We start from the raw sequence: 16,086 nt of genomic DNA, 5'->3' as shown, positions 1-16,086 counted from the left end.
GATAGGCTTCTCCTCTTCTGGCTACCATATCCAAACCTCAATCATTTTATAGCAAGACAGCAGCAATAACCTCCTTGCTGTCTTTCCCCCTCAGACCTATTCCACTTGTAGCAAAAGAGCTTCTTACTCAGATGTTATTTTGAACATAGCAGTAATTTTTAATTCTACTTAAACCAAATGGCTTAAGACTTGAAGACATGTCCCTATCTAGTGGCATTCATTTTTCAGCACTCTGGATCCAGGCTCACAGAACAGTCAATTAAGTCTTCTCTCATCACTGTACAACTCCCAGCCTCAGGCATTGACTCCAGAGCCCACGTGCTCTTAACCATTACATGATAAGGTACTCAAGAACATGGACTCTGGGGTCCTAGGTTAAAACTGTTCTATTTCTTTTCTTTCTCTCGTTTTTTTTTTTTTTTTTTTTTTTTTTGCGGTACACGGATCTCTCACTATTGTGGCCTCTCCCGTTGCGGAGCACAGGCTCCGGACGCGCAGGCCCAGCGGCCATGGCTCATAGGCCCAGCCGCTCCGCGGCATGTGGGATCCTCCCAGACTGGGGCACGAACCCATGTCCCCTGCATCGGCAGGCAGACTCTCAACCACTGCGCCGCCAGGGAAGGCCTCTTTCTTTTTTAAAAAAATTAATTAATTAATTAATTTTTGGCTGCATTGGGTCTTTGTTGCTGCGCACGGGCTTTCTCTAGTTGTGGTGAGCGGGGGCTACTCTTCTTTGCGGTGCACGGGCTTCTCACCATGGTGGCTTCTCTTGTTGTAGAGCACAGGCTCTAGGAGTGTGGGCTTCACTAGTTGTGCTGCATGGGCTCAGTAGTTGTGGCGCACGGGCTTAGCTGTTCCGTGGCATGTGGGATCTTCCCGGACCAGGAATTGAACCCAGGTCCCCGGCACTGGCAGGCAAATTCTTAACCACTGTGCCACCAGGGAAGTCCTTGTTCTATTTCTTATTAGCTATGAACTTCCCTATGCCTCAAGCTTCATGTGGAAAGCAAGACAACAGCAGTACCAGCACGAGTACCAACTAGCCTTACAGGTTGTTGCAGGGATTAAATGAGGTAATCCACATCAAACACTAGCAACAACGTCAGGCACACAGTAAGCACTCAGAAAGCATTAGCTACCACTCCTTTCCTTCCACTACTATATTCCTAACAAGAGCCTCAGGGTCTGGCACAAGTTGAATCAAGGAACAGAAAGATACTCATTCTTACTCCTAAAATTACTTAAACACTAGTGAAGGACACAGATTTTAATCTGGGAATTTGACTTACCTTTAAATCTGAGTTGGCTGCAAATTTCTGTCCAATTAAAGCTGCATTTCCTCCTACATAGTGCTATAAGACAGTTCAAGGTTATTAGACAGTATTTTAGCATTAACTATGTTACTCAAGCTTAATAATGTTTTGGTTTATTGAATTTACAGTCCATGTTTTTCCCAAAAAAATTTGCGGTGACTTCATAAGTACATACAGATGAGGTTAATAAAAACATTAACCCCATAGGTTAATAGACAATGAGTTATAAGGAAAGGTGGAAAAAACATATTGCTACACTTGGAAATTAGTATAATTGCCTTAACTGTACATCAAATTTGGCCTTGAGCTTCCAGGCAACCGGAACAGATAAGGAAACAAAAGGAAATATGACAAGCATGGATAGACCTTATCTTCAGCACTGTAACCCTTCTAAAATGAGTATATGACTATGACAGTCTCCTCCTGAAAATCAATCAATAAATACTACAGCGAACTAAAATCCAACTCAATTATTTTTATCAAAGCATAGTTGATATATAATATTACTTAAATTACAAGTGTACAATAGAGTGGTTCACAATTTTTGGAAGTTATACCCCATTTACAGTTACTATAAAATATTTTCTATATTCCCCATGCTGTACAATATATCCTTGCAGCTTATTTTATACCTAATAGTTTGTACCTATTAATCCCTTACCCCTTTACTGCCCCTTCCCCATTTCCCTCTCCCCACTGGTAACCACTAGTTTGTTGTCTTTATCTGAGTCTGTTTCTTTTTTGTTATAGTCACTAGTTTGCTGTATTTTTTGATTCCACATATAAGTGATATCATACAGTATTTGTCTTTCTCTGTCTGACTTTATTTCATTTAGCATAATACCCTCCAAGTCCATTCATGTTTCTGCAAATGGCAAAATTGCATTCTTTTTTATGGCTGAGTAATATTCCGTCTCTCTCTCTCACACTCACACACACACTACATCTTCATCTGTTCATCTACTGATGGACACTAAGGTTGCTTCCTTATCTTGGCCACTGTAAATAATGCTGCTATAAACATTGGGGTGCATGTATCTTTCCGAATCAGTTTTAAAATCCAACTCTTAAGTGAGGCACACAGGCCTTTCTTTATCTGTCCCCTGCTTTCCTCTCTACTTCCATCTCCTGCCCTCCCTTCCGTACCATGCCTGCAGCTCTCCAAGTCTGCCTTCCTCCCTGTCTCTGTGCCTTTGGCACATGCTGCTTTCTTTGACTAGGATGCCTCCCCATTCTCATTCATTGGTAAGACCCTGATCACTTTTGAAGTATCAGCTGCAGCATCACCTCTTCTGCAATGCCTTCTGTCTCCCTTTTCCCATGGCCACCTCCACCTCCACAACCCCCCTTCCAGACAGGATTACAGATCCCTTGCTACTCGCCACCCCTATACTCAGAACAAACCTCCATTACAGCCCTTGTCCACTTGGGCTAATGTCATCTGGGGACATGTCTAGCTCTTTCAGGGCAAGGACTGTCTTCTTACAATAAGTGCTCAGTAAATGTCTGTTGCTAGATTTTGAGAAAGGAAGAACACACTGATGCATCAGGAAACATAAGAGCTTTCCTGGGAGTAAATTCTAAAGGTAACAGACTCCAATAGAGGACAATGTTTTCTCCTAAACACCACATCTCTCAGCTGAGGACCTAGAGCAGAAGAGCAAATAATTCAAGGCTAGTATTCCATTGTGCTAAGGACGGATTCATGTGTTTTGGAAACCTGACAAGTAGGAAATACGGCGGATGCTCTAGTTGAGAAACCTCATCAACAGCCTTGCCTGGGAGGAACGCTACCACCTCACCTTCCTAGTTCCCAGTCCCATGCAGAGGCACAGAATAAGTAACTCATCTCTGGATGCTAGACCTCACTTTCAGCCCAACCAAGGTTTGTGTTGACTGATCACTGGTTTCGGGTGGGACAGTAATGGCTTACTATAGATAAATTTAAAACTGTGATATACAGGCTGAAATTTGGCCTTTTAACATGTTAACCTTATTTTTTATTTACTATGGTGGCTAGAAGAATTTACTAAAAATCTTGGGTGAGACATTAAGATTCCATGAAGTGGATTTTAGAGTTTTCATATAATAGTTATCATTAACTGCTGTTTATCAGTCAATCTGCCTTATAGTTTAAGGGAGTTTGACAAGGCACCAAATGAAGTGTCACACTAGTGCAAGATAAATAACACATTTTAGGTTTTACGATGTTAAGAAATAATTTAGATGATGTAAAAGCTAGATAAAATTTTTGTAGAAAAAAATGTTTGCATTATGAAACAAAAGGCCGAAGAAACTAGAATAGAAAGCAAATTGGTGGTTTAAATACTACAATCTTAAAGACTTTTAAGCAGTTGACTTGCCATCTTTTTAGAACTATCACGATTCTTTCATAAAAGATAAGAATCTCAGGAGTTCCCTGGTGGTCCAGTGGTTAGGATTTGGTTGGGGAACACTGAGATCCTCCAAGCTGCGCTGCGCAGACAGAAAGGAAAAAAAAAAAAGATCAGACTCTCACTGCCAAACTCAGCTGTCAAAATGATTGTAACTGAAGTTTTAATAGCTTTGCTGTTTCCTTTAGAAACTCAGCTGGGTACTGCTCATGCCCATTTCTAATGTTCACATGGGCGGCTTCAAAGGGAAAAAAAACTTTAAAATCTTAATAGTTATAAAAATAAGTGGTCACAAAGAATGGTCTATGAAAGGTACCAATCAAAAATGGCATTAAGAGCTCCCCCTGTGAGAAGCACACCCAGAGTGGGGTGATGGGCCAAAGGAAGATTTTAGGTAAGAAAATTTGGGGGTTAGATGTGGTGGGGTGGAGAGATGCTTAAACAAACAACCAAAACTGGCCGGTAAGAGGTGTGAGGGCAGGTGTAGCAGCAGGTGTGTGAGCCTTGAGGAAGTGTCTGGACCATGCAGGCCCCAGGGCTTTGTTTATGATCACCAGGTGGGCTTGGGGAGCTCTAAGTTCTATCTCTGAGAGGCTCTACCCTGTAGAACAATGGTTCTCAGAACAAGGTGTTCAGAACAACAGCATCAACATAACTAGGAAACTAGCTGGAAGGGTAAATTCTTGGGTCCACCCCACAGGCACTGAATCAGAACTCTGAAGTGCGGCCCAGGAACCTGTGTTTCAATATCCCTCCAAGTGACTGTGATGCACACTCAGGTCGAAGAGCCACCGAACTAGACCAGTGGTCCTCAACCAGGGTGATTCTGCATCCCTCCTCTCCCTGACCCTGGAAACATATGACCATGTCAGGAGACATTTTTAACTGTCACAACCGGGGAAGAAGAGGAGTGAAACTGTCATCTACTGGATGGAGGCCAGAGATGCTGCTAAACATCTTACAATGTGCAGGACAACCCCCACAAGGAAAAATTCTCTAGCCTCAAACGTCAATAGTGCTGAGGATAAGAAAACTTGCTCTGGACCAGCAGAGCAGAGGTAAGGACCCAGCTCCCTTGTTCCCAGGTAAAGGCTAGAACTCTTTCTCTGTGGGTTTGGCCTTGTTTTGCTTAGGAAGGACTCAGCCATATTAAGATTACTGCAAGTTATCAGCCAAGCAATACCCTAACAAGTTTGGAGTAGATATCTTTCCTACCTTAAACTTGAATAACACAAAAAAAGAGCAATTTAATGGATAACCCAGAACCAAAATTTTAGGAAATATGCTTCATAAACGTTGGCTGAATTGCACTGACTAGAAACAGCTGAGTTAAAGGAAGGTCAGATACAGTTTTCAAAAAAGAGAAATACACTGTAGAACTGGATTCCTAACAATTACCCTCTTAGGGCAAAATGGAGAAAAAAGCTGCTTGGTTGCTTTTAGAAACCATACGAACAAGGTGTCTTTCCCCACCACCACTGGCAAACAGACCTGGGCTCCTGGGAACTCTGATGCAATCTGGGCGATGTTATGGAAAGTTTCCTTATCACTGAAGAAGCGTTCAGCAGCTGCTCCCTTCCCCATGAAGTGAATGAAGGCTTCTTTTAGATCATTCCTCGAACGCAGCTCAGTGTGATCTTTCCCATTCCCAGGATTCAGGCCAAGTGCCTGCAAGAGCTTCACCCCTGACAGCACTACATCCACACATGCATTGACTCTGGAAGGAAGGAAGGAAGGAAGAGACAGTGTGAAAGAAACAGAAGCACTGGGGCAACTACTACTTTGCATTTAACAACAGGGAAATGTTTCAGAGGCCTGTATTCAAACAAAAAAAAAACAGATGAAGTGGATTTGAAACCTGAATTGGAAAGTAAATAGCATATGGCAGAAAGAGGATTACTTTATCTGGATGTATGTCTTAGGATCAGAACACAGGACTCTTGGCAAGAGTTTGGCAAACTTTTACACTAGGTACAAAGAGAGTAGACAGATGCTCAGCATTCCAGAACAAAGTATCAGGATAACACAAATTCAGCATTTCTGAGAAAATGGTGGCAGAACCAAACTGTCTGGATTCACCCTGGCTGTGTGACGTGGGCAAGTCACTTTAATTTCTCTTTGTCTCAGTTTCCTCATCTATAAAATGGTGTAATATGAGTATTTAACTCAGAGCTGTTGTGAAGATTAAGTTAACAAATGCTTACAAACACTGCTTGCTGCAGAGTAAGCAAAATAAAAGTTTTGGTGAAAATCCATCTTCCCCTGAAAGATATATTAGGATGGTGGTAAAATACACTAAATACCTAAATGTCTAAATACTCCCAGTTGAAATTCTTAGAGCTGAGTGGTGCCTTAAAGACTTAAGTGCACCTTCAGCCTGTAACAACTCATCACTTCACAGGTGTTCACCGGACCCATCCATGAACTTTAAAGGCTGGTTAAGAAGCCAGTGCGACATCACTTGGTTGGTGCTACAGAAATTATAAAGTACATATAAGGCTGTCTGGCATGGCCCCTCCTATGTGTGCATGGAAGAGTTCTGGCTTACATTTTCAGTGTTTCTTTGCTAAAAGTCATCCCTTAAACAAGAAGTTCCAAACACTTTGGGTAGCTAAATGAGGTCTTCCTGCCCCACCACAGGCACCCTTATTCCTGCCTCTGCCATCCCTGCCAGTGGGGCTGGAAGACCAACCGAAACAGCTTCTGGTGACAAGGCTGTGCTTCCAGGTTAATTCCGAGTAGCTCTGAAACCAGAAGGTAAACTCATCAATAAAGAAGGTCCAATGGATTGGATTTTAGTGTATAATATATAACTACAGTGTTTCCCTTCCAGTCTCCTTTAAAAATCTCTTGATCAGATCATTAATGGTGGCCAACTCTAAGATGAGGAATGAGATGGTGGTAAGGGAGAGGAGATATATTTTTTTTCATCAGATATATTTCTAATTTTTACAAGCATACATTACTTTTAGAACTTAATAACACTTTTTAAAAGGTTCTCATGTGGGCTAGATATTATTTACATCACTCAAGGAAGGTTTACAAGGGCAAGGAAGAAACACATCCCTCCTCATGACGCAAAACTGACTGCATACTCATCATAAAGATTCTTTTATTAATTCTTCCCCTATGAATCCCAAGGTTTTGAAAAGGTTTTTGCCTACCGCACAGCATTTAAATACTCAAATGTTCTTATTCCTTTAAAGTCAAACACACATATAATTACTCTCGTCAACTGGAAAAGCATAATCTAAAAGTGAGTATACTTTTCAGCACATAGAACACATTGACATGCATGTGGAAGATTCTTAATGATACATTTAAAACATAATCCTTTCACAGCCTTACATAATAATGAACCAACACACCTTGTAAACTGGTCTCAATCCTACCTCACAGGAAGTGTCCTTTATTTCTACTGGATGCAACGTTAGATGTCTGAAGGGTAGAATCTTAACAGGAATACAGGCATCCCTGGCTCTCAGACTCCAGTAGGCTACCAATGTTCAGACAGTGAGAGTTTGGATAGCGTGAGACACCCATTCCCACCAAGCAGCCCCACCTAGAAAATGTATCCAAATGGATTTGGGTCCTGAGTCTGGACAGCAAAAGTTCAGATACTGAGGGATATACCCATATTTGGAAATAACGACTTCAAAACCGACTTCAGTAAACACCACCTCCATATCTAGTTGTGCTGAGACTTTAAATAGAGTTTGATTCTTTAAAGATGAGAATGGAGGAAGCTGCACTTACAGAAAAATAAAACTGAACGGAACAATGTTCAGCACATTTTGCAGCACAAGACAAAACCCAACTGAACAAATTTTGAGTTAAAACAATGTAACTATCATAGGAACATTTTCTATCCCCCACCTAATCATGTCATGAATACTAAAGGAAAAAATCTTAGGAAAAAATTTACTTGGTAGCTTTTTAAAACAAAAAAATCATTGAACACTACTATGTGCCAGAGAGTAAACAAAGTACTTTTAGGTGTGCTTTCTAGTTATATTTTATAATACTTCAACCAGAACAAGGATCTTTCTCTGCACTTCAACGGCGTACTAAAATGTAAACAAGCACCTAAGGTGCTTTCTTATCGGGGAAAATTAAAGGGCGGCGGGGAGGTAAAAAAACCAGAAGACAAAATTATGCTCATTTGACACTTAGGCAGAATTTCACACCTCAATAAGAAATGTATAAAAGATTACAATGTGAGTTTTGAGAAAACACAGACACAGATGAAACAACTGGAAGATAAAGTGAGGCAACAGATGCTGAATGCCTGAACAAGTGGCTGTGCTAGCAGAGAGGATGCTGGGAGCCAGGGCTGCCAGGCATATTATTAGAGACTTGGGGGTGGGGTGGGAATGAGGGACAGTTTCTTCTGGATCGTAAATTCCTTAAAAACAAGGATGGTGGTCTTTATCACCTCTCCTCTGTTTTACTGTCTGTAAATGGTTTCCTAAGGTTCTTTCTAGCTTTCACACTCTACCTGAGATATTATGAGAGCTAATCATAATCGCTGTAAGATACAGAACCGTAGAGAAGAGAAATTCAAGAGGCAGGAATAGTGGTCCTTGGGCCACACCCTGGATGGTGCTCTGGACAGAGAAAGAAGACAGGCATTTTCAGACAGACCACACCAATCTGCAAAACATTCTAAGATAGGGAAGTAGTCATCACTGCTTGCAGCTGAGAAAAGTGAGGCTGGGGGTCAACTAACATTCCAAAGGCCATGACTGGAGAAGCCTAAACTCAAACCCAGATTTATCTGATACTGAAACCCACAGGGAGCATACACAAGCAAAGATGTAGACAAAGGGATTAACCTTGTTTCTGGACACAATAGGAATACTGATCCAGTTAGAGGAGAGTTTCAACAGGGGAGAAGAGCTAGACAGGCTTCAAAGGTCAGGGTGAAGCCAGGTAAGGGAGAATGAATTCTAGGATGAGGGGTTCATCATTCACCCAATGAACCTTTGGACCAGGGCCCGATTCTGAAGCAGGGGAGGGAGAACATGCTTTAGAAAGATGTGGCAGTGGGCTCGCCATTGACCATCTTCTTGAAACCTCTCCTATCCTTTATTTCCCTGTTCCCTTCCGACCTGCCCCTTACATAGATGGCAGTGCCTCCCTGAATCCCACCCTTGTCATTTACCTTCCCTTCTTTCTCTTCCTGGGTGATGCTGTCCAGTCTCTGGCCTCAGCCTAAATGCTGGAGTCTCCAAGGTCTACAACCCTGCTCCTCAACTACAGCCTCTGGCTGTCAGCTGCTGAGGGCCCAGCTTCCTCTAAAATTCCACAGGAAAGAACATTTCCCCTCCTCTGAAATCAAAATGCTTACCTTCCACCACAAACTTGTTCCTTTTTCTTGATCTCTTCGTGGCAACAACGTGGCACGAAAGTGGAGCCAGGAATGGGTTTAGGCTGCACCTCGGGCATTCGACAGTTGTGTGATCTTGGGCAAATCAGTATTTCCAAGCCCCAGTTTACTCCCTGTGAAAGCTGGATGACAATCTCTGTATCTGCCTGCATAAGGTTGTTGTAAGATCCCCAGTATTAAGATCCTGTCATTTTTGATGCCTCTATTTACTGTACAACACCCAACCTTTTCTCAAATCTCACCTGTTGAAAACCATTGCCAAACAAGAAAAAGCTCTATGGACTCTTAACTAGCGTCAGAGTCTCAAGACTTACCTTTTTACGAGTCATATCAAATTGTGTGTTCTGACTGAGTATGTGAAAGAAAGTGAATGTATGTATGTGTGTATGTGTGTGTGTGTGTGTGTGTGTGTGTGTGTGTGTGTGTGTGTGTGTATTCTCCTGAAAGATCAAACTACAACACACATGCACCTGCCAAATGAGATTCTGGTACCAGTACTGCACCCACCTACTCCTTGTACATTCCCATCTTTAGGCTGAAAATCTGGGTAAGGAGAAATGTTGGTAACAATGGATGTCTGTTACCCACAAAAATAGCGTGAAGCAGTCAAATAGGTTACAACCACAGCTCAAATTTCACATTCCACTGGTTAGTCTCTGCAAAGAACTTAGCATCATTTACCTGCTTATAAACCTTTATGGCTTTCCCATCACCTACCCTGATACAAAAGGCTCATTTCAGCATCATTGCTTGACATCCCTCTACCATAAGGTCCTTGCCCTAAATACAGGGCCAACTTGCTATTCACAAACAAGCCAAATACCTTTTCACATTTGGTCCTCTCTGCCTAGGTGGGCTTATTCCCCCATCTTCTTGTGGAGAAATTCCATTTCTTCTCCAGGGCCTGGCCCTTGCAAGTCACTGTAGCAGAATATGTTTTCCAAGATGGCCACAAGATGTGCCATTCCACATGTTCTTTTTACAATGTGACACTCACATTCCCCCCATCCAGGTGTGTTCTATGTCCCCTCCCCTTAAAACCGTTTGGACCTGAGCCTATGACAGAAGCAACACTATGTGCTTCTAAGAGTAGGTCACAAAAAGGCATTAATGCTTCTGCCTGGTCCTCTTAGGGAATTCCCTCCCCTAACCCAGTCACCCTGCTGTGAAAAAGCTAAATAGAGAAACCACCTGTAGGTGTTCAGGTGAAACCAGTTGAGGTTGTAGCCGACAACAACAATCAACCCTTGAGATGATCCCAGTCCCAGCCATCATCTGCCTGAAACCTCACAAAACCCCAAATGAGAATTGCCTAGCTGAACCCAATCAAACCTCAGAATAATGAGAATAAAATGACCATTGTTTTAAGCTACTAAGTTTTGGGGTGATTTGTTATGTAGCAATAGTAAATGGATTGTCACTTTCTCAGATGGAGCTTTCCCTGAAACCTCATCCTGGGAAGAATCAGTAATTCTTCTTTGGGACACAAGGCTACCTTGTTTCCACCACGAGTTCAGCAAAGCACTTTTCTTAATCATTACAAACAGCCTTGTGTCACCTCACCACCCCCCGCCCCCCATTCATATTGAAGCCCTAACCACAGATCAGACTGTATTTGGAGGTAGGAGCTATTTAAGGAGGTAACTGAGGTTAAACGAGGCCATTATCCAATAGGACTAGTGTCTGTTTAAAAAGAAGGAGAGACACCAGAAGTGCTCATGAATGGAGGAAAGGTCTAATGAGTACACAGCGAGAAGGCAGCCACCTGCAAGTCCTTAAGAGAGGACTCGCTCTTGGGCTATCAGCCTCTAGCACTGTGAGAAAATAAATGTCTGTTGTTTAAGCTACCCAGTCCGTGGTATCCTGTTATGGTAGCCCGAGCAGAATAACACAATAACGAATATATTTGTTTCCAACAAACGAGGCTGGGACCTTGCCTCATTCATCCCTGCATCCTCAGAACCTAGCACAGACCTGACACATACTATGTAGTTGACAAATATTTGTTGAATGAATGCTCACAAAACCAGGGAGGACAATTAAGGAGCTGATAAGGATGCAGGTGAAAGGGCTTGAACTTGAAAGAAGAGGTAAAAGAGGATACATCTGAAGAAACAATATGCTGATATAAAAAAATAGTAGCTAACGTTAGGTGTCTGCCCGTTAAAGCAGACACCATGCTAAACAACATGGATTATTTAATTGAATCTTCAGGATAACTCTGCTTTACCTTAACCTTTCTGGTCCCAATACTCACAGGAACTAGTAGAGCAGTAGAAGGCCTGTTTTTGTGGTGAGGACAAGATATTAAAGTCGAACTGAGACAAGAACTAAAATTCGTGTAAAGGGAATAATTACACGCGGGAGAGGAATACAAAGAAAGGAGGCACTGTGATTTGGGAGAACCCTAAATATGCAATGTCACTGAAATCAGGGGAAGAAAAGAGTTTCAAGGAGAAGGGTGTGCTTAACGCGTGGAAGGCTGCAAACAGTCGACAGAGGAGGCTAAAAGAAGCAGTTAATGTGAAAATCAACACGGTTCCGGTGAGCTTTGAGAGAGAAGTTTCAGCAGAATGGCGGTCTCCAGACTACGGCATTAAGGAAGCGGAAACAAGGCGTGAAGAAATAAACTCGGTAGCTAATGGCAGCGACCCCTCCTTCAAGTAGTTCAGAAGCAAGAGGGTGCCGCCAAAGTGCTAAGACCAACCATCGCTGACTGCCAAAGAGCAGCCGCCAGAGAAGGAGGGTTTGGAATGAAGGAGGCTCGAACTATAAGGAGTCAGGCTGAGTGGTATTGCAAAAGGCTATCAGGCTGGTTCTATGGAGATGAGAGAAGGGGGCTGGTCCTACCGAGACGAAAAGGGCGCAAGGGCCAGCCGACAGGAAAAAGCAGTCTGGTGAGTCCCTGCAGCAGTGACGAACGGGGCTCGTCCCAGACGTCCGACGCTTCTCGCCAAGGAGGCAGCGTGGACACCAGCGCCGAAGGGCCTCCCGGGGACCTCTGGGAACCCGTTTCCGCGCCGGCTCTACCTCCCAGCTCCCAAGCCGCCTGACCTCCGCCAAGGCGGCCCTCGGAGGCCCGGGGCGTCCGCACCTCCTGGTCCAGAGAGGCAGGCTCCGCAGGCACTCACCCCACGGCCACGCGGCGCCAACGCCGGGCCGGCCGCACGATGAGCGCGTCCCAGGCGGCAGCCAACCGGCCCTCAGGGGAGCCGGGTCCTGGGGGCGCGGGCGCAGGCCCCAGCTGCAGCGAGCTCCACAGCGAGCGCAGCGCCGACCCCGGCAGCTGCGGGTCCAGCAGGAAGACGCAGCCCACCGCTAGCGCCAGGAAGCCGGCGTACGCGGAGGCGCGCCACAGCGCCATAGACACAGAGGTGTAGGAGCTACGGAGCTCAGCTCCTTTCCCGGTCCGCGCCTCTTCCGGGCTTAGCTCGTTCCGACGTCGACACGCGCGCTACGTCACGCCGGCGCGCCGCGGTCCCCCCGGAGAGGCGGGGCGAGGGGCGGGGCGATGGACGTGGGAGAGGGGCGGAGAGCCCTCTTGCTTTGTCCAAGTCCTGGCTCTTGGGGGCGCTCGCGGTTCGGAGGCCCTGAGGGAGGTTGGACAAAGGCTATAGTGCCTGTCCGGACGCTGTACCCCTTCCGGGAACTCCATCCGTACCCCGAAATAGAGCGGCACGGATACGTTTGTTTTCCCAGTAAGATGAACCCGACGGATTTTGAAGAAGCGGGCAAACCTCATGTCAATCTTTCGGCCAGTCGGTGTCCTCATTTGAGCTGCGCCTGCAGTTCCTCAGAGGGGCACAAATCACACTCCCCCTGTTTTAATGTCCCTCTGCCCGTCTGTCCATCCTCCACTGTTTTGTTTTTTTGTTTTTTTTTTAAGTAGAGGGAAGGATTTTTTATTTATTTATTTTTGGCTGTGTTGGGTCTTCGTTTCGTGCGAAGGCTTTCTCTAGTTGCAGCAAGCGGGGGCCACTCTAAATCGCGGTGCGCAGGCCTTTCACTATCGCGGCCTCTCGTTGCGGGGCAAAGGCTTCAGACGCGCAGGCTCAGTAGTTGTGGCTCATGGGCCTAGTTGCTCCGCGGCATACGGGAGCTTCCCAGACTAGGGCTTGAATCCGTGTACCCTGCATTGGCAAGCAGATTCTCAACCACTGCGCCACCAGGGAACCCCCCCATCCTCCACTGTTAACTAAGCTCATCCTCTTTCAGGCCCGGGGCTAGGCGCTCCCCCGAGGAATCAGATGGCAGCAGCGCTGCTGTGAGCCCTTGGGGCACGCGTGGCAAGAGGAATTCTATCCCTTTGGAGCATGGCGGAGACCCGCAGCTGCTCGGGGCATTTGCCGAGATTGGGAGAGCCCGCAGTGATCGTCCTTGCTGGATGATCAGATTCAAACCTAAAAATAACCCTTTTGGGGGCGCTGTTCCCTTTAACAACCTCAGAAAATGCACAGATGCACACATTCTTGTGTACCACATAAGGGGGTTTTGGACCTGGGTTAAGAAACCCTCATTTCTCCTCTTCTCCCTTGGTAATATGACTTAAACCCAGTAGGCCTTGTCTTCATTGTGACTCTTTTGTGTGTGAGCCTAGGTCGAGAGCCAGTGAAACTAGGCTTTGCTGCCCACTCATTCTCAGCAGCCATGATGCCGGGTCTGGTCTTGTTCCTGGCCAGTTTCCGTTTTTCCAGATCTGCTGGCTCCTGACTTTGGCTCTGTGTCTGATTTTCCACACTGCCCCTGACCTTTGGACTTGGCAGTGGATCTTATTTCTCTAGCTTTGATCTTGAGCATTAGGCTTCATTTACCCCAGCCCCGTATTGCCAGCACTTCCCTATCCTGGTCATCTATCCTCTCCGGCTCACCCCACCCAGCCCACCTGACCATAGCATCACTTTCAAAGGAGATGTTCACACAGGAAGAGATTTGGGCTACCACGGAAAAGAAAGAAGCCAAGGAGCCAGTGAGATCTGTGTGAAGCTGTCTTCACTAGAGTTGCCCCTATCCCTTCTCACTCCTCAGGGAGACGTGTCATTTAGTTCCCAGAGAAACTGCTCCCCCAGATGACCCCCAGTGAGCAGGCTTTCCTACCACCCCAGAAGTGACTGAACCAGTACTTATCTCAAAAGCAATGAATTCACTGGCTGGCCAGAGACAATTTCTCTCTACTGAGAACTTGAACCAAGAGTCTGTAGCTAGTTGGTTTTGGTTGTGGACCTGCAAGATCACATAAGGTTGAAGGTCAGATAGGGCCAGTTAAATATATTTCCAAGGTAAAGATTTGGGGGAGCAGAGGAAGCTGAATTGTGGGAAGACCATGGAGCAGACGGGCTTAGAGGAGCAGGGAAGCGCTCCACGCCAAGTGATGTGGAGAGAAAGCCACTTGAGGCCTTCCCTTCTGGCTCCCAGGACACCTGCTGAACTGCCAGCACTTTGTACTGAATTCTTCTGCTTCTTTCTAGCCTTGCCAGAACTTTTTCCCCCTCCAGTTTTATTGAGATATAATTGACATATGACATTGTATAAGTTTAAGGTGTACAACATAATGATTTTCTATACATATACATTTTGTGCAATAAAATGGGGATTACCACAATAAATTTAGTGAACATTCATCACCTATATAGTTACTATTTTTTTTTCTTGTGATGAGGACTTTTAAGATCTACTCTATTAGCAACTTTCAAATATACAATACTAGAATTTGGGGCTTACCCACAGAGGCAAAACAGAGGCAGGCTGGAACCTGGGACCTGGGACCCTTTACCGCAGTGCTTGCACCTGGACAAACATCTCCTCCTCTCCTCCTGGAGCAAGAGTACAAAGAAACTATGAGGGACTAAAAATAACTGCATGCATATGGGCAGTCGCAGCAAATTATGAACAAGATACAAAAAGGCCAAAAGCCAACTGCCGCTTCTTTGTTTCTTTTAATTTATTTTTAAAATTTATTTTTATTGAAGTATAGTTGAATTACAATGTTGTGTTAATTACTGCTGTACAGCAAAGTACATATATACATATACATTCTTTTTCATATGCTTTTCCGTTATGACTTACCTCAGGATATTGAATATAGTTCCCTGTGCTATACAGTAGGATCTCGCTGTTTATCCATTCTGTATATACCAGTTCGCATCTGCTAATCCCAAACTCCCACCCCAACCCCCTCCCACCCTTCTGCCCCCCTGCCAACCACCACTTCTGGGGGGCGGGAAGCAAAAGCAGGGTACTGCACATGCCCCCTGCACACAGCACCAGCAAGGGAGTGGGCATACCACCTAAGCCACCCCTCCAGCCCGACCCACCGATCCCCCCCTACCCTCACCCCACTTAAGGGACCAGCTTGCTCCCCTCCCCCCGACCTCGGGGAGCCAGAAAGAGCACCTGTTACTTGTTTTCACTCCCTTGTGTGTCCCAATAAAGCCTTGCCTGAATTTCTCATCTGGCCTGTTACTAATTTCTATCGATTAAAGAGTCCAAGAACCCAGGGTGGTAACAAACAACAGCAGCTTGAACAAAATGGAAGTTCATTTCTCATGGAAAAGTCTAAACAGGCTGCTGGTACTCTGTGGGTGGCAGCAGCAAGCGTGCCCCATCCGGTCATTATGGAGGTACTCTGGGGCTCCTCTTTGTTGTTCAGTCAGCATATGTTTGCATTGTGGGTGGTGGCGGGGCTGGACAATGTGCCCGGCACCAACTTCAATTTCAACAGACAGTTAAAGGCAGGAGCTGCAGGAATTGAAGAACATGAGTGACAGTTGCCAGCCGTGGTGGAGCCTGATGTGGGTTCTGGTCTTATACACAATCACAGGGGCCTTGATTCCTTCCACTCCTCACTAGAGGCTCAGGGGCAGGCATTCAGCTCTCTTGGTAGTATGGTCCCTCTTGAAAGATTTCCTTAGTGAACAATAGTCATTTCAGATTCTGATCATCTATCTATTTAATGAGTTTGGAATGCTTCGCAAGCCAATTGTCTGTCTAGAAG

The 16,086-nt window shown here is 45.1% G+C and overlaps 1 protein-coding gene across 4 annotated transcripts in view; it reads right to left on the bottom strand.

Annotated features, from left to right (window-relative positions):
- The window catches only part of ADPGK (ADP dependent glucokinase), a 35,743-nt gene extending 23,201 nt beyond the window's left edge, over positions 1 to 12,542 (bottom strand). For 2 of the 4 annotated variants that reach the window (XR_004348658.1, XM_032624142.1), the window contains exons 1-3: positions 12,227 to 12,542; positions 5,198 to 5,423; positions 1,290 to 1,352 (exon numbers count right to left, since the gene is read on the bottom strand). Coding sequence is in view for 3 of the 4 variants with exons in the window: in XM_032624142.1 (XP_032480033.1) it covers positions 1,290 to 1,352; positions 5,198 to 5,423; positions 12,227 to 12,459 (522 nt within the window). In the remaining variant the exon portion in view is untranslated. The remainder of the gene's footprint in view (positions 1 to 1,289; positions 1,353 to 5,197; positions 5,424 to 12,226) is intronic. The other 2 variants (XM_032624144.1, XM_032624143.1) reach the window with 1 other exon arrangement.
- Between the last annotated feature and the right edge of the window lie 3,544 nt (positions 12,543 to 16,086).

The sequence above is a fragment of the Phocoena sinus genome, chromosome 2 (assembly GCF_008692025.1).
Source record: "Phocoena sinus isolate mPhoSin1 chromosome 2, mPhoSin1.pri, whole genome shotgun sequence".
In the NCBI taxonomy this organism is placed as follows: Eukaryota; Metazoa; Chordata; class Mammalia; order Artiodactyla; family Phocoenidae; genus Phocoena; species Phocoena sinus.
The sequence above is the reverse complement of the archived record's forward strand: the minus strand, read 5'-3'. Positions and strand labels throughout refer to the sequence as shown.